This window comes from Dermochelys coriacea, chromosome 24 (genome assembly GCF_009764565.3).
Source record: "Dermochelys coriacea isolate rDerCor1 chromosome 24, rDerCor1.pri.v4, whole genome shotgun sequence".
NCBI lineage: Eukaryota > Metazoa > Chordata > Testudines > Dermochelyidae > Dermochelys > Dermochelys coriacea.
Genome location: NC_050091.1, coordinates 5,134,646 through 5,152,981, shown reverse-complemented (window position 1 = coordinate 5,152,981; position 18,336 = coordinate 5,134,646). Strand labels below are relative to the sequence as shown.

At 53.4% G+C, this 18,336-nt stretch overlaps 1 protein-coding gene across 2 annotated transcripts in view; it reads right to left on the bottom strand.

Annotated features, from left to right (window-relative positions):
- Positions 1–18,336, bottom strand: part of ARHGEF2 (Rho/Rac guanine nucleotide exchange factor 2) — a 127,433-nt gene that overhangs the window by 100,885 nt on the left and 8,212 nt on the right. For both annotated transcript variants that reach the window (XM_038383029.2, XM_043501893.1), the window contains exons 2-4: positions 5,939–6,251; positions 2,646–2,817; positions 395–503 (exon numbers count right to left, since the gene is read on the bottom strand). In XM_038383029.2, the coding sequence (XP_038238957.1) occupies positions 395–503; positions 2,646–2,817; positions 5,939–6,225 (568 nt within the window). In that variant the 5' untranslated portion in view covers positions 6,226–6,251. The remainder of the gene's footprint in view (positions 1–394; positions 504–2,645; positions 2,818–5,938; positions 6,252–18,336) is intronic.

Below are 18,336 nucleotides of genomic sequence, written 5' to 3'. Positions count from 1 at the left end.
AACCAAAAAAAGTCAGCACCTATGGGCTGGGATGGGGAAGGGTTTGTCCGAGGACTACAGAGGGAGAGACCCCCCCACACCCCGTTTCCCAACCCTCCCCGCCAAGAAGGAAGGCTAAGCCAGGAAGGAAATCAAACAGGTCAAGCGCCCTGGAGCGGGTCCGGGGATTTCCTCTGGTCTCAGCTCTCTCCCTGGTGGCCAGTAGCCGGCACTGCCTGGTGGGGAGCTTGGAACATAGCGGGAGGAGGTTGTGGTGGTGGTGCTGCACAGCGGCAAGGGGGCATCCCGAGCCTCTCTGGATGTCTGTCCCCCCCGCCCACCAGCACTTGGGGTTGCCTCTCAGGCTGGGGTTGGAGGAGCCAGATGGAGGGGCAGAGGAGCCTTCCCTACTCACCATCCGCATCCGGGAAGCGGTCGATGCCACTCAGGGAAAGGCACTTGGAGAGGGCACTGGAGGTGAGGTTCTGCCCGGTCCGATATGCCTGCAGCCTCCTGGCATCTTCCTGGGGACAAGCGCAGGGATCAGTGCCAGGCAGCGCAGGGGTCCAGCTGCCCCCGCTGTGCCAGGTGAGGGGGGGATGGCTGGGGGCAACGGCTCAAAAACACACGGCTTCCCGCAGCACCTGCCCGGAGGGGGGCAGGGTCCCCGCCACGCCCCCTCGCCAGCGGAATGTGGGTCCACAAAGCCCTGGCCGGGACCCCTACCCACTGCTCCAAGGAGAGCTGGTTGGGTTGCTGCGGTGAGGGGGTGAAGAATTTCGCCTCTCCAGACGCTCTTGCGTGGGCAGCTATGCAGATCACTTCGACCATCACTAAAACGCAGCCACCTCTGGGATGGAACCCCACAGCAGCCACGAGAGAGCGAGAGGATTCAAGAAGCAGCCTGTACACCTCCACTGTCAGGGGCTCCTCTCACGTTCTGTTGCCCAGCCCGCACCATTCCCCATCACACACCATCCCCATGGCAGCTACAGCCGTTGCATCCATGGCAGGTCACACCCGAAATGCACAGTGTGGATTTTTGCACTGAGGTCGTCTCATTCGGGGCAGAAATTAGTCACCCCTCTCTCCCCACCTTTAGCTCTTCGCTTGTCTTCCCCCCTCCCCTGTTCCTGTCCACTGGAGAGGAGGAAAGGGAATCCAGTGCCAGGAGACCAGCAAGCATCCCAGAGAACAGCAGTACTCCAGCCTGGGAACCTTTACCTGGCACTGGGCCTAAGGACCCTGGAGTACCTACCATTCCCAGGTCTGCCGCTGGTCAATCCAGGGCAAGTCACTGCCCTGCTCTGTGCCTCAGTTTCCCCTCCCACCAGTTTTCTGTTTAGGCTGTCAGCTCTTTGTAGCAGGGACTGTCTCTCACTAGTGTAGGTGAAGCACCTATTGCAGCAGGGGTCTGATCCCCTACCAAAATGCAGAGAATAGTTGTAGGTAGAATTGGCCCAGGCTGGAATTTAGCCAGGGGTTAAACATCCCTGATGTTTGTTAAAGCACCAGGGGTCCTGCATCTGGCCCCAGCGTGACCACAGCTGGAATCCTGGGCCCCCTTCTGGTGCCTACAATTCCAGCAGGAGGCTGGTTCAGGGAGGAGGCAGAGGATGAAAGGATCGGAGGATGCGTCCGAGAGGGGCGCACACAAGCAGCGCCATCTGTTTAGCTTCACAAAGGAAGGTGAAGGGGTGACTGGATCCCAGGCCGTAAGTCTCTACCCCCAGCACCAGCACCCAGGCATGGTTCCCCCACCCCGAGTCAGACGAGACCATCACAACATCCCATCTGGCTCTACGTTCTGGGAACGGACGGACGAACTGCCAGGCCGTCGCAACGTGTCTCGCACAAGGCTCCATACTTCACTTTTACTCCACGGGCCTTCGCCGACGCTGCCAGCCTTTTCCCTTCCCCAAAAGAGAAAAATCGTTTCTCGAGGATAACGCCCCCGAACAGGAACTGTTCTGCCTTCCTCCTTCTACCGCGGGCTGACAAAGGAAGCCGCACAGCCAGGGGAAAACAGATGGGGACTGAAGCAGAGAGCACTGGGCAGGGATGGGAGGGGTTGCCTGGCTGGCTTAACCCATTGAGGAGTCTGCTCTGAACTTCCCCCTACCCTCCCAGACTGCACTGCTGGGCCATCTCATTTTCCATTCACCTCCCCACCAGACCAGACTCGGTCCATCTCAGCCAGCATCCATCCTCCCTCCACAGCAGATTGGATTCCTGCCTGGTCTCCCCACACCTTGTATCGGACCATTGGCCCATCTGAGTCAGTATCCCTGCCTCTCATGGCTCGTTTCGGGTGCTTCAGAGCAAGGCAGCTGCCCCTGGGGATACAACTGCGGCCAGGTGCATAGTGATGTGCAAGCAGAGGGATAATTCCTTCCTGATCTGTGTCAGGTGCGGGACAAGGCCCTGAAGCATGAGAGCTGGTTGCATGATTGCTGCAAACATGCAGGTGCAAGTAGGTGAGATGGGGGGTGGGGGAGAAGGGCACTGATCCTGTGAGGTACAAAGCAATCTTGCTGAAGCCAGTGGGAGCAGAGGACACTCAGCAACTGGCAGGAGATGCTCAGCCCCTTCCAGGATCTGGCCCCCAACCCCCTTCGGGCAAGTCCCCTGGGGCTCAGGGGAGGAAGAGGAGATGCATCCCCTACCTGAGCCCGCTCCAGGTCCTCCTCCTCCTCGTCCTGTGAGAGCAGGGACTCCAGCTCGTCATTGCTGCGGATGATGGGGGCCCTGCGGGGGTCCCTGCGGTGTCGGGAGAAGCCGTCCAACTGCTCCGCAGTGGAGTCAAGCTCCGTAGGAGCCAGGCCCTTCAAACTCACGCTGAAACAGACGAGGGAGAGCCAGGCTGAGAACTCTGAGGCCGGGGCCTAGAAACCTGCTAGCCGCCTCCCCACCCCCAAATCCAAACTAATGCACACAGGGACTGCTTCACCCCCACCACCACATCAGAGGGCACCTCGCATGCCCCCCGGCTCCACGCTCAGCACCGGGAACCAGAACTCCCACGCTCCCATCCCGGTTCTGACAGCAACTCCCCTCCAAGACAGGTCCTGAGCTCGGAGCACTAAGCTGCAGTGCAGGTCACAGTCCTGCTCTGTGCCTCAGTTTCCCCCCTTTTGCACAAGGGGAATGACGACACCGTGCTGCCCCTGCAGGGTGGCGAGGGTTAATCTGTCCCCCTGGGGGATTTAGTAGTAGATGTTTCACACCAGCATAGTGGAAGGTTTGACTCTTGTCGCTGGCTTCAAAATAAAAACCCACTCTTTTTCAGGGAGGTCACAACCAGCTGCATCTTGGACCATGCTGCTCTTCCTGCCTTGCCCCCGAGAGGCCAGGAAACACCCCTTACCCATAAAGGGATCCAACAACCCACCCTCTCCCCCATCTTTTAGCATGGAAAGTTGAATCCTAATTCAAGTTTTGCAAACAGCATTGGATCCTTATAGTAACCCAGGGAAGCAGAGGCCAGGACAGAGCCCAGGTCTCCAACACCCAAGTTGCTTGCCTTAATCACAGCTGCCCCCCACCCACCCCCAGCTCAGAGACCCATATTGAAATTGACATAGAAATCATTCCCACAGAGCACAACCTACTCACCACAGCCTGCTGAACATGGCGCCTGGAAGAACCCCTCCCTTGGCCCCGTCACAATCTCCCCTTCCCCCTACTCCCCAAATGCGTCTCTAGAATCGATCTCTGGATCTCAGAGCCTGACTTCCTGCTCCGGGCTCCACGCTGTTTGCAGAAGTGGGGTGGTGGTTTGGGGTTGGTTATTTTTCAAAGCTGCCTCTTTACAGCAGACGAAAAAGCCAATCATCAGCCTGAGCCGGCCACACTCAGAATGAAAAAAACCCAACGCTCCCCTCGGAGCAAAATGGGCTTCACTTCAATCGGACTCACCACGGGGCCGGGGGGTGGGCGCCGTAACAGGGTGAGATCAGAGGGGCCGGCTCCCCCATCACGCAAGCAGGGGACACGGCTTCTGCTACAGACACTGGAGCTTGGATCTTGCCATGCACGGCTTTATTGGGGAGCTGAAATACTGTGAAACAAGGTTCTCAGCGAAGACCTCTGTCTTTGCCATGGGCAGGTGGCTCACTGAGCACATAATTACCTCAATCTACCAGCTGGGGGAGCCATCTGCCTACTTGGAGACGGGACCGGAACACAGGACCTGAGGGGACCACTGGGTCCAGCCCGGGCTGTCACAGGAAGCCCCTCCAACCATCCCCTTCAGAAACTGATGAAGCACCTCCTAAAGCTAGTTAGGTTGTTGCCCCTAGCTACTGGGAGGCTGTCCCAGACCCTCCATCCTCGGATGGTTGGAAAACCTGACAATTCCCAGGTGAAATTTACTCACAGCCGCTTCATCCCCCTTTGTTCTCATGCCAACATTTGTCCTTTAGCTCATCCCCCCTCCGTGGTGTTCACCCCAATGTCTTCACAGAGAGTCGCCAGATCCCCTCCAACTCAGCCCTGGTTCTGCCACGCTGAACAAGCCAGAGACTTTCCTCCTGTAAGGTCTGCTCCCCGGGTCCCCTCGTGATCCCTTCTCGGCACTTGTCACCATCTGAATTCATCTCTCTTGAACTCGGCTGACCAGAATTGTACGCAGGATGCCCGACGATGTCTTACCAGCAGCTTGGCGTTAATACTTCCCGCTCTCTACTAGACACGCCTCGCCTGGACATCCTAGGACGACATTTGCCCTTTTTCGAGGGAAAGGCCTGAACTGGATCCCGACCTGTTCAAATTCTAAACCCCGAATCCCTGGAGCACTTCAGTCTCCCATCCATGCCCTGGCCCAGCCTGGCTCTGCTTAGCTAGCAAAAGCCAACAAGCTCCCAAGACAAAGCAGCAGGTCGTCTTATCAGCGTGTGGGCTCAAGCCGGGCCAGCAGCCAAAGCGATGCTTTGTTGGTTGTTGCCATCAATCCCAGGGCCCATTCACTGGGCCAAGCTGCCGAGGGGCAATAAAAAGAAGACAAAGCCGCTGAACAAAGGCAGACAAGATCAGAAATAACAGAGCTGCAGCCCCCGCCCCCGGATCAGAGCCCACATCCCCAACCCCATCTGAGACCAGTCCACAGGAGCCAGTCCACAGGGAAGCCAACGCAATAGAGCTGCATGCACCAAGTAGAAAGGGGCCGATGGTTAGTGGACAGAGGCTAGGACAGGAACTGGGGGGCGGCCACAGCAGGACAGAGCCATGGTCTATTATTATTATTTGGATTAGCGTCCTAGTCACGGACCAGGGCCCCACTGTGCAAGGTGCTTCACAGACACAGAACACAAATACCTAGCTCTGATACAAAGTTTTCCATCAGTAGATCTCAAAGCACTTTAAAAAGGAGGCCAGCATCATTTCACAGCTGGGGAAATTGAGGCATGGAGAGGGGCTGTGGTTTGCCCTGCAGCAGAGGGATGGGGAGCCCTCGGAGATTTTTATTCCAGCCGGCACCACTGAGTGTGAGCCACATGGTTTAAGCCTTTCAATGGTGTTGCCAAGCTTTGTGCAGTCCTGTGGCAAGCAGTTCCACAGGTTAACAGTCCCCTAAGTAGTATTGCTCGGCAGATAGGCCCAGCAAGCCGCAGCAGCCAGTTCCATGGGTTAACATCACACCACCTGCCCCAAAAATACCCTTCAGAAACAAGACCCACTAGCCACACCCTTGTCTACATAACATTCTGCTTTAGGTGTTAACATGCCATTTCCACCAGTAATACACCCCAGCAGCTAGACACACCCCAACAATCACTCTGCAGCAGCCAGTCCCACCCCCCATCACCATTAATGTCCCACCCCCCATCACCATTAATGTCAAGCAGCAAGCACATTTTTTAGGTTCTGAGTTTAGTGCCAAGATGGCAGGAGTGGGGTGGGGGATCCAGGCTTCCAGGCCGTGGAAAGGAGAGAGGGTGCCATGAGCCAGGCTGGGTACCTCATTTGGTCGTAGTCTGGGGCGCTCTGCAGCTTCTTGCCCGGCTCCCAGCTGTGGCGCCGGTAGGAGTCCCGTTCACGGAAGGAGACCCTCAACGCGCACGACCTCCGCAGCAGCACGCCCAGGAAGCGGTCGTCGTCTTCCTCCTCCTTCACCTCCCAATCTGCCGCCGAGTCACCATCGGGGCAGGAGCCCTGCTCCACGGCCGACATGCAGCGCCGTTTGTGGCCCTGGGCCCTGCAGGGGGCGCCGTCGCAGGCTCCCGGGGATTGCTCAGGGCAGTTCATCCCCAAGTCACGGGGACAGACGGACGCTGGAGGGGGGACAGACAGGACAGAGAGGTCAGGCACAAGCTGAGTCAAGAAGCACTGTCACAGCGAGCAGGCTGGGGGTGGGTAGGGAGGAGTAGGGGGTTCCTAAGGGTGACTTGGGGTCACTCCCATTGGATGGCCGCCCGATGGGGCCTATCAGCTCCAGCCTGACCACTAGGCAACCCAGTGAGCTCAGCTGGTCCCAGAGACCCCCCCTTCCACACAGTTCCTGCTCCAGCCCCAGCCTCCCCACTCCCATCTGGTTCCTGACCCCCTGGCTATGACTCCGGCTCACCCCTTGACCCCTCAACCCTGACTCCAGCTTTACCCTGGGACCGGTGCCTGCTCCCTGCCCCTACACTTGTCATTACCCAGCAGTCTCCAGCTCCTACAGGAAACAAGTTGGTGGGTTCTCAGCTTTGCCAACATCCGCAACCCCAAAGCCATCACCATCACCGGCACCGACCAGCCCCCTCACTGCCAGGGGACTGGACAGGCCCCAGAGACCACGCTGCCCTCCTGCCCCTACTCAGGGCAGATCCTGGGGATTACGGTGACCAGATTATCAATGGTCAGGACCCTGGGGCACTCCTCACCCAGCAGGGGCCCGTCATCCCTTCCCCCCCTAGACTTGTGGCAGAGCTGGCCTAGTCCCACCCCTGCCAGCCCGGGTGGTACTGGTGCCAGAGCCGCAGTCTGGGGCTCAGTGGTTTTGGTGGCATGGCTGACGGACACTGCTGTGCCCGCTTGACTTGGGTGTAGGGGGATGAGGAGGAGGAGGAGCACAGGGAGCTACTGAGCATGAAAGGAGGACAGCTCAGTTGCCCATTTTAAGGCTCCATATTTCCAGGCCAGAGCACGGGAAAAAACGGAACATGCTGGGACAGAACCAGGCTCTCTGGTCCCGTCAGATCAGGGTGGGAGTACATCCACAGCGGGCAACCTCTTGCATGTCTTGCTATTGCCCGTGTAGCTGAGGACAAAGTTTGGGAGAAGTTCCCAGCCTGCTCCATTCCCTCTCCACCAGCAATGCCAGACTCACTGGATCCGGGAACTCCCCCCTTTGCTGGTGTGTGTTGCTTCCCCTCTCTCCCAGCCCCTAGTTTCATCTGCCTGTTCAACCTGATAGGACCCACCTGGGCTAACTTATGGGTGAGAGTCAGCCAATACGGCGCTGCAGCTCTACGCAGGATTGTAGCCAGTGACAACCCAGCTGTCAAGCCTTATCCTGCAATACTTGGGGGTGCTGATAGAAAACGGAGGCTCCTGTAAGCTGGTTGCTACAGCTGATCCTGTGCCCCCTGACCAAACCATTCCCCCGCCCCCCCCCACACACTCTTTTTATGAACTCTTCCATGAAAGCAGCCACCTTTCAAGTGGACATTAAAGCTTATTACAGCCATAAAGACAGGTTTCAGAGTAGCAACCATGTTAGTCTGTATTCGCAAAAAGAAAAGGAGTACTTGTGGCACCTTAGAGACTAACAAATTTATTAGAGCATAAGCTTTCGTGAGCTACAGCTCACTTCATCGGATGCATTCGATGAAGTGAGCTGTAGCTCACGAAAGCTTATGCTCTAATAAATTTGTTTCTCTAAGGTGCCACAAGTACAGCCATAAAGAGGAACTGCCCCTTGTTTGCCATTTCCTCATGCTCCCTTCAACAGACCCATTCAGCAAGCATATCGTAAACCGCACCAGAGCCTCCCCCAAGGGGCTGACCTATAGCTCAGGGGGGAATGCCGGCAGGAGACGAATCAGCAGAGAATCTGGAGCTCCAGCATCCGTGCCCCCCAATGGCTCTTGATTGGGTCTCCCAAAACACAGCAGCTGGGCGCTGTGGGGTGAAGAGACCTTGATTCCCAGCAACTCCTTGCCAGGCACTAAGGGAAAGCAGGACTCCACCCATCCCCAAATGGCAAAGCAATTAGCCAAGCTCCTGTCCATCGTACTCTCCCCCCATCACCGCAGTAGCCCGAGCACCTCACCCTCTGTTACGTATTTATCCTCACAACCCTCCTGGGACACATGGCATTGTTGTTATCCACATTGCACAGCTGGGGAAACTGAGGCTCCATGAGGCTAAGTGAGCTACTCACAGTCACGTGGGGAGCTGCAGCAAAGCAGAATTTGAACCACTAGCCCAGCCCCCCTCTCCAAAGGGCTCACAGCAGAGCTGGGAATTCCTCTGGGATACTATCCAGTTGACACACACTCCTCCCTGCCTCTGCCTCGTGCAATCTCTCCATCCTGTCTCTCTCCTTCCCAAGAGGCAACGGATGGTTTAATGAGTCTGTAGCCGCACTGGGTATTTCCTGCCCGAGACTTCACCACTCGGCACTTCACGGACATGGCAGGGACAGAACTCAGCTCCTCTTGAGCTGACAGCACTGGGCCTGCTGCTGCCTGAGCTAAAGGAGAACTGGTGGGTCAGCAGTATAGGGTTTAGGACACACAGAGCTGAGCAGGTCCCATTCCAGGCATGAATGCGGTGGCAACTCACCCCCCTTAGCCGCTCATTGCAATGCCTCCTCTAGCCAGGGAGTTTGAATGAATGGCCTGAGCTGAAGCCCCCTGAAGTCACTGGGAGTCTTTCCATTGGCTTCAACTTTGGATCAGGCCCTTCAAGGCACAGACCAGCTCAAGGGGCTGAATTACTCTGGCTTTCTCTGGACAGCTCACTCCCTCTTAGGCAGATGGGGGCACTCCAGGCGGATACTAGCAGCAGCATCGCTAAACAGGCAGCTGCCCCAGGGCCAACTTGAGCAGCAGCCAGGGCTGTAAGAGGCAGGTAGGTCACCTATCGATCGCTCCTCCTAAAGATCCCTCTTTCAGGCCCGTTCGCTACAGCGCAGGGGAGCACACATGAGCGTGCACGCCCTTAGATGGGGAGCATGCACCCCTTCCAGCCCTAGCGTGGCTTGGGGCAGACACTGGAGACTGCAGTGCCTTTTGCCAAGGAGCTGGGAGGATGGCACAAGATGGGCCCAAGAGCAGGTGGCGTTATTGGCACTGGATATTCCAGCACGCTAAGAGGAAAGCAAAAAAAAATCTCCCCAAGCCAAGGGCCCCCCTCTCATCTCGCCACCTGAGTTACTCATTAAATGGCAAAGAATTTCTGAAGGAAAAGAGGAGCCAGCCCCACCCCCTCTCTGCCCCTAGTCACACACACCACATGTGGTGCCTGGGTCGCAGGTTAAATGGACAAGTTTTGTGTGTGTGCGCGCGCACGCACGCACGCACCTGCCCCTCCTTGCAAAGACCATGCCACTCAGGGGTCTCTAATAAGTTCTTGAGACAAGAGGGTACGTTCCTGAAGTCCAGCCTCTGTCTCTTTCTATCCATCTGTTGTCTCGTGTCTCATACCTAGACTGCGAGCTCCTTGGGGCAGGGACCATCTTTCTGTTCTGTGTTTCTGCAGCAACCAGCCCCATTGGGTCCCGGTCCAGGACTAGAGCTCCTAGGTGCTCCTGCAATACCAACAGCAACAACTCGGACCTTTGCTATCCTACCCGCTGAACCATTTTCTTTGTGGGGACCTGATGACAGGGGGCATAGTCTGAGAGCCTTCCCATTGTGCAGCATACGCACCATCAGCATTTATTGCACCTTCTTCCCGCACCACTGTCCTGTGCCGACAGCAGCATTGCCCCTCTGACAAGTGGGAGCAGGTGTCTTATGCCAACCCCGGGACAGAGGGGGTCCAGCAGCCTACCAGGAAATTCCTTCTCCCAGGAATCTCAGCCCACCATCAATGCCCGGTTCCCATCAAAGCCCAAGGCAGGGCGGGTCCAGGCGGGTGGAAGGCAGCACACTTCTAGCCCATGTTTAAAGAAAAACCGATACAGTGGAGCTGTAGGAAGATCTTTATGGAGACGGCAGAGAGGTCAGCATTGTACATGGAGGGGGCTTGTGTTTGTCCTGAGCAGCCTGGCTCGCCCAGCTTGCACTGCTGAGCCCTCTGTGTCACATCAAACCAGTCCCCTCCTGAAACGCGACCCTCTTTCTCCAGTCTCATTCAGCACACTGTGGCAGGGGGGTTCCCACGGAAGCAAAGGCACCTCAACCCAATTTAACTGAGGCTCCCAAATCCCTTAGGCTCCTTTGCAAACCCCAGCTGAAGGACCTGAACCAAAAATCACACAGGAAGTCTGTGGCAGAAACAAGAATAGAACTCACGTGTCCTCACACGTAGGCCTGTGCTTTAACCACCAAACCATCTTCCTGGTCCTGCTGGTCTCTGTCCCTCCCCTGGTGCATTTCCCATGTAAACACACTACAGCATCCAAGGCAGCTCACTGCTGGACTGAGATCCAGATCCGATGAGCAATTGCAGCACCTGTTACAGCTCGCCTGGCATTTCTGACACTGACAGAAAACGTAGGAGGGGAATCACACTAGGCAGGGAGCATAGTTGATGCCTAATGGCAAAGAGGGGAATTCAGCATTTGGAAAGCAACCTAGAGCTGCCGTTTAGCAATCAATTATTAGGGCTGAAGTTGCATTGAAGGGCAGTGTGGTTCAGTGGTTAGAGCTGGCCATGCCTGCATTTTCATCCTGGTTTTTGACACCAACTCATTGTGTGGCCTGGACCAAGTCACCATGCCTCAGTTTCCCCTGCTGTAAAATAGGAGTTAATACCTCCCAGAGGAAGGAGGGTGCAGTGGTTAGGGCGCTAGCCCGAGACTCGAGACACTCAAGTTCAATTCAATGCTCTGCCACAGACTCGTTGCGTGACTTCAGGAGAGTTATCACTTCTCGGGGCCTCAGTTTCCTTATTTTACAATAGTGCAAAGTGAGAGAGTAAACTGGATATAGCCAACAAAAGGTCTTTGCGGTAATGAAATTCACACCGTTTCTAGAGGAAATCCACCAGTCCAGGAGCACCATCCACTTAAGCGTGGTCCCAAATTCCAACAACCCAAAAGCATTTCACAAAACCTCAGACCGATTAGATTGTATCCACCCCAGAAGCAGTTTGATCATTCCCCCACCATTGTCTGTGCAGCAGCATTTAGGTTGCAGACAGCACTGAAAGTGAAACCGACCATAAACAGAAGAGAGATTCGCTTAATTGACTTCCAGGAGAGAAATGCAAAGATCAACCACAGAACTTGAAGAATGGGCCCCAAAAGTCATAGAATCATAGGGCTAGAAGGGTCCACAAGGGTCATCTAGTCTAATCCTCTGCCAAGATGCAGGATTTGTTGTGTCTAAGATACCCAAGGTAGAGGGCTATCTGGACTCCCAGTTTTAGTCCAGTTTACTTTCCCAATCTTCAGCTGCTGGAAATCAGCAGAGCCCTGTTGAAGTTAGTGGAGCTGTGCTGACTTATACCAGCTGATGATCTGGCCCTTAAAATTCTTACAGTAGGGCAGGGACTATATTTTTGTTCTGTGTTTGTACAGCACCTGGCACCATGGGGTCCTGGTCAATGGTGAAGGCTCCTAGATGCTATGGTAATACCTTATATAATAATAAATAAATAATAATAATAATAATCTGAGGCCTTATTAGCCAAGTACAGAAATTGGATTAGGCTACGACTGCTGTCATTTCTGCAGTCTTGATGATCTACACACCTGGGAAGACTTAGCCCAAGAAGTGGCTTTAATGATTCCTGGCCACTGTGTGAAATTGTAAGTTGCAGAGGGACCATCATAAAGAGCTGCTCAAACATTCCTTTCCTTTGATTTCCACTTAAGTGCTCTTACCCAGAGACTGTTGACTCACAGGTCAATGTGGGGTCATGGTGCTAAAAACAAAAACCTCCACAGACAGTGACCTGCTTTCAGTGCAATGGCCTTGAGTCAGAATGAAGAAAGAAAAAAAAAAAAAAAGAGAAAAAAAGACGCCCAGCCCCTGGTGTTGTCTGAAAAGCTCACATGGTACTTTGAGGAGTCCATGAGACATACTCCATCTGCTAGACACTGCTGGAGCTCATGGGCTTAATTGGCTGCTGGTTTGATAGCCCAGACTTTTCAGGTGCACTCACAAAAGTGATGCTATTAAAAAAGAAAGGCCAGGTTTATCCACTCTCACTAGCTTCCAGTTCCATTTGCGGGAGAGAAGTTTCCAACCAGCCCCACGAGATCTGAAACGTCACGTCTGCTCTTTGCCCTGTTATTATTATTACTGCAACAGTACAGCATAGAGACCGCAGCTGAGATTGGGGCTCGACAGAGCTAGGCACTGCACTGACACTGTAGGAGACGGTCCCTGCCCTGAAGAGCTTATATAGACAAGACAAAGGAAGGAACATTACATTAAAATAAATAAATAATCCCATTTTACAGATGGGGAATTGAGGCCAAGGGAGATTAAAGGTACAGTATGTCTCTAGACTGCAGTTCCTGGCTGCTGCAGCTTCACTGTTCCAGGACCAGAGCTAGCTGGGGTATGTCAGCTCAAGCTGCAATCATAGCCACTGACTGAGGTCTAGACGTACCCTAAATGACTTGCCCATGGTCTCACAGGGAGTCTGTGGCACAGATAGGAATTGAACCTAGATCTCCTGAATCCCAAGCTACTGCCTTTAGCCACAAGGCCACTCATCCTCTCCGAATGTCTCTATTATTTATAATAAATACTTTGCCTCTCTCTTCCAGATTAAGAAAAGGAGTACTTGTGGCACCTTAGAGACTAACAAATTTATTAGAGCATAAGCTTTCGTGAGCTACAGCTCACTTCATCGGATGCAAGCTCACGAAAGCTTATGCTCAAATAAATTTGTTAGTCTCTAAGGTGCCACAAGTACTCCTTTTCTTTTTGCAAATACAGACTAACACGGCTGCTACTCTGAAATCTTCCAAATTAGGATCTCAAGGCACTTAACAAGTGATAACAAAGGCAGCCTCATGGGGTGGGGAATACTTCCTGCTTTCTGGCCGCCCCAGCTCTGAAGTCAGCACAGAAATAAGAGTAGCAATTCTGCAACCCCCGTTAAAATAACCTTGTGATCTGCCCCCTGCAACTTTTAGGTCAGCACCCTGGATTTCACCGTCAGCGATGCGTTTTTCATGGCCGCAAATTTGGTAGAGCCCTAGTCATGGCCCTATCTGGACACAGAAGATAACAGCCTACTACTGCTGCCAACTAACAGAGTTACTCCTTTAGTTCAAGTAGCAGACAGTTGTGCGGCACATCCTTGGTTCACACCCTGCTGATGGCCCAGGGAAGGTGGGAGGTTAATTACATTGCAACGTTGGGAGCCCTAATATGGACAGACCCCTGGCTACAATATTATTATTTCTGCTTTTTCCACCAAATGCATCCGATGAAGTGAGCTGTAGCTCACGAAAGCTTATGCTCTAATAAATTTGTTAGTCTCTAAGGTGCCACGGGTACTCCTTTTCTTTTTGCGAATACAGACTAACACGGCTGCTACTCTGAAAAGTAGCACCTAGAGATCTCAACGTTCTACATGCCATACCAGACACACAGTGAGAGATGTGCCCTGCCCAGAACAGCTCACAGCCTAAAACAGACAAAGGGTGGGAGGGAAACTGAGGGATGGAGAGGGGAAGTGACTTGCCCAAGGTCACGCAGCAGGTCAGTGGCAGAGCCAGGAATAGCACCCAGAAGTCCCGAGGCTCAGCCCAGCGCCCTCTCCACTAGATCATGCTGCCCATGCTACAACCATCTTCAGCGCCATGCCTATTAGCCCTGCTCAGTTACCGACCAAACTGTGCATTTTCCTCCATGTGTGATCAGCCCCACCCCTCTGTTCTACCTGCCACAGACTCACCCTCTTCACCTGCTACTGCAGAGATCTGCTCCGTCTCGGTCTGCACTGAGGCCTCCCGCGCTTGTGGCCAGCCTGCAGCGTCCTCTTCCCCCTCCCCCCCCCCCCGCATCAGACATACAAACTTCCTAGCTACCGCCCCGGGGCGAACGGGATGAGCTCAGCCACTTTCCTGTTTTCGAGTGCCCATGAACAGCCAGCTGACAAGAATTTTCCTCCCCTTCAGCCCATTATCTGCTGTCAGATCTTTGCTGAATTGTCCGACGGCCAGTTACCAATTTTCCATATATAGTGCACAAAATGGAAGAGGAGCATGAGCTAGTGGTTAGAAGAGGGGACAGGGAGCCTGGGATCCATTTCCGAGCTCTGGGAGGGGAGTGGTGTCTAGTGGTTAAAGCTGGGAGCCAGGACTCCTGGGTTCCATCCCAACTCTGGAAGGGGAGCGTGGCCTCTCTAGGGATTAGAACACGGGGGGCTGGGAGTCAGGACTCCGGATACATTTAGCTCTCTTTTCACTAGTGTGATAGAGGATGGGACTGGGAAGGGGGTGTTCCCAGCTCTGGGAAGGGGGTGTTGTCTCGTGGTTAGAGCAGGGACAGGGAACGAGTCTGGGTTCTATTCCCAGCTCTGATACCAATTCAGTATGTAACATTGGGCACATCTGGGGGGTAGGGAAGAATCAGGAGCATTGGGCTGGGAGCGGGAGACTAACGGGGTCTCATGTGCGGAGGGAGAGGAAGGATCTGGCTTGGAGAAGGATGCTCTAGGAGCCCTGAGGAAGGGGCAGTTTGGGTGGACCCAGCACCTATTTAACCACTCAGCAGGCTGGACCGAGCCAGCAAGGAGCTAACGGGGTGGGTACAAATATCTAGCGAAGAAGCTGATCTAGAAGGAAGTCAGTTGATAAGGTCCAGGGTGAGAAGCGCTCCCATGGAAACCTGAGGGAGTGTGCACAACACAGGAGGATTCCCCCTGGGGTGTGCAGGGAGGGGCGGGGGGGGGTGAGGACAGCCCAGCCCAGGGCCAGCCTTTCCCCAGACAACCAATCCAAGAGGCTAGTGCCCATCTCAGAGCCACAGCTCCAGAATCAGGGAAGTGATTGAAAAGCAAAGCAAACCGCCCCCCCCCGGTGGGATTCTCCTTCTGGGGCCATAATTCCCCCTGCAGGGCTAGCATGATCCACAGGCTACCTGCGTGCTGTGTCCCCACTCCAGCCAGTAGCGGATCTGCTAGAGGACAAAGGCTTACCACTGCTGCCAGGGAGCGGAGTGACTCTTTTAGTTCAAGAAGTGGAAGTCAGTCCCCTGCTGACGACCCAGGCAGGGTGGGTGGCTCAGATGGGGAGAGAGAGAATAGAAACCATCCTGCCCCTTCCATCTGAGGAGCTGAGAGCACTGGATTAGCCCCCACTCAAAACTCCCTTGGGGGAAGCAACATCTCTGTTCTACCTAGACTCTACAGATGGTCTCATATCTTCTCTTATGAATTATTATCTCAATTATCGGAGCATCTAGGAGCCCCAGTCATGCCCCAGGACCCCATGGTGTCAGGTGCTGTACAAACACAGAACAAAATGACAGCCCCTGCCCCAGAGAGACTGCAATCCAAGTACCTTCCTCCTCAAGTAGTAAGTGAGCTCCTTCCAGGTGTGCATTAAGCAACATAACATCTGGCCTCTGTGGTTTGTTCTCTCTCTCACCCACTCCCCAGGGGAAGAATTGAGTATTGTTTTGGTAGGATGTGAGGTTGGGAGGCATTTTTTTTACATATGGGGAGACTCAGGCAAAGGGAGATGAAGTGACTTGCCGAAGGTCACCGAAGGAAATAAGTGGCAGAGCTGGGAATCCAGGAGTCCTGATGTCAAGTCCCTTGCTCTAACCAGCAGGTCTCACACCCTTCCTGGAGCCAGGAATACAACCCACAAATCCAGACTCCCCACCCAGGATCCTACCCCTAGCCCACATGCAGCCTCCTTCTCAAACGGATCAAACAAGTAATTGACGATGACGCAGCCCTGCCTGGCCTTGCATTTATCCTGCCTGTACCTTTAGTAGAAGAATTAGACAGTGAATGAAAACAGCCCATCAGCCCAACACATCTTTCTAGTTTTAATCACCCTCACACTCGGAGAAGGGAGATCAGACAAGTGCGTCATGCACGCAGGCTGTGCACTGCTGGGGAATGTAAACAGTTTTGAGACCCAAGCTGCTGAGAGGGGGAGGAACAGGCAAAAAAAAAAAAAAAAAAAAAAAAAAAGAAAGGCAGGCCAGGGGTGGGGGAGGGGTGGAGAAGAGGGATTTGGGAGGACGGGACTGATCTCTGGGAGAGCAAGGAGAGGGCTAGGACAGGGCTAGGGACCAGAGTTGGAACACACAACGGCTCTTAAACCTCACGCTTCTGGGCCTGACCCACGTTCTCATCTGCTACTACAGGGATCCGGCACCTTCCTCTGAAGCAGCTGGTGCTGGCCACTGTCAGAGATAAGATGCGGGACTGGATGGGACCGTGCAGATCTAATCCATCATGGGATTCTCATGTTCCACTCCTGGCAGTCCTCTTCCATGACAGGGCCAGGCTCCCTGGAGCAGGGAAGAGAACCTGGAGGCAAATGCCATGACCTGGACAACCTCAGAGGTGAAGCATTTGCGAGTGCATGATGCCCACCATGGGTTGAACTGGGGCCCTCTGGAGCTGAAAGCAGGAGCTGCTAGAGCAGAAGCTAGACAACCAAACCACCCAAGCGGGGGCTGTAACAAACTCATATCCTCTATGCACCAGCACCCTCCGTCACCCAGGGCTCACTTCCCAAGGGAGAGCCCTAACCACTCACCTAAAGCTACAAGAAGGGAGACAACGCCCCCTCCCCCAATTTTGTGACTCCAGCCTGAAAAACAAAATCGAAATATTTCAGAAACATCAAAACGAACCGTTTCAATTGGACCTTTCCAAAACTCACTCTATCCAGTAGGAAACACTTCCCTTCCAAAGCCAAGATTAGAACCCAGGAGTTCGGGCTCCCAGTCCCCTACTCTAGCCCCTAGAGCAGGGGTTCTCAAACTGGGGGTCAGGACTCCTCAGGGGGTCATGAGGTTATTACATGGGGGGTTGTGAGCTGTCAGCATCCACCCCCAAACCCTGCTTAGCCTCCAGCAGTTATAATGTTGTTAAATATATTTTAAAAAGTGTTTTAATGTATAAAGGGGGGTCACACTCAGAAGCTTGCTGTGTGAAAGGGGTCACCACCAATAGGAAAGTCGGAGAACCCTTGCCCTATGAGCCATACGCCCCTTCCAGAGCCAGGTACAAAACACAGGAGCCCCGATTCCACATCAGGGGCTTTAACTGTCTGATCAAATCCCTCGCTGGTGTTCAGCGAAGCCTTCCAAACTGAATGGGATGGAGCCATTCCAGCATCGACAGTTTACGAGCTCTCCAGTCACTCTTGATGGAGTTACAGCCTTGTAACATGTGGGAGGTTCCTGGACATTCCTATTGTTCTCTAGAGACCTTGGTTTTATAATGAGAACGTGACCAGTTATTAAAATAACTAATACAAATTGTATTAGACTTGGCAGAATTCAACTGTTATGTCAATGGATAATATCAACGTGTATTTTTATCAATTTAAATTTTCAGAGTTGTGCAAAATTATGGGTTTTAAAACATTTTTTTTCCTATTTTGATCTATTTAAATGTTCACAGATGCCAAAAATTATGGGAGCTGGTGTCAGACAACTGATGCCAAGACATAAAAAGTGAAGGCTTTATAACCAGTAAGTCAAAAATTGGCAACATCACATTTGAAAATACACATAGTAAATATCATAGGATTGGAAGGGACCTCGCAAAGCCATCTAGTCCAGTCCCCTGCACTCCTGGCAGGGCTAAGTATTATTGTTAAGTTAAACTCTCTCAAGCAGCATTTCTCCTGCTTTGCCTAGCTGTCAATTTCAATTGTTATTGATGGAAATAGTTTGTCCTCTGTGTGTGTGTGTTCGGAGAAATCAGCGTCTACTGACATTTACCAATACAAACCTAACCCCTCCAAGCCTACTTCCTGGGCACCGTTTGGAATGTCAAGAATGTGAACACGGGAAGCACCGTGTCTGAAGAGATGCAGGTGCTGGGAACTCTTTAAATCAATGAGCTAGTGCTGAAATTCTGACCCCGTTAAAGTCAATGGCAAAATTCCCCATGACATCAGCCAGGATGTATCCCTAGGTCCTGATTTCGCCACTGCCCTGCACCGTTTGGAGGCATTTACATATCAGCATCAACCCCATGCAATCCTGGGATCAGCTGATAAATCATGAAATTTTAAAAAAATAAATAACAATTTTGCTT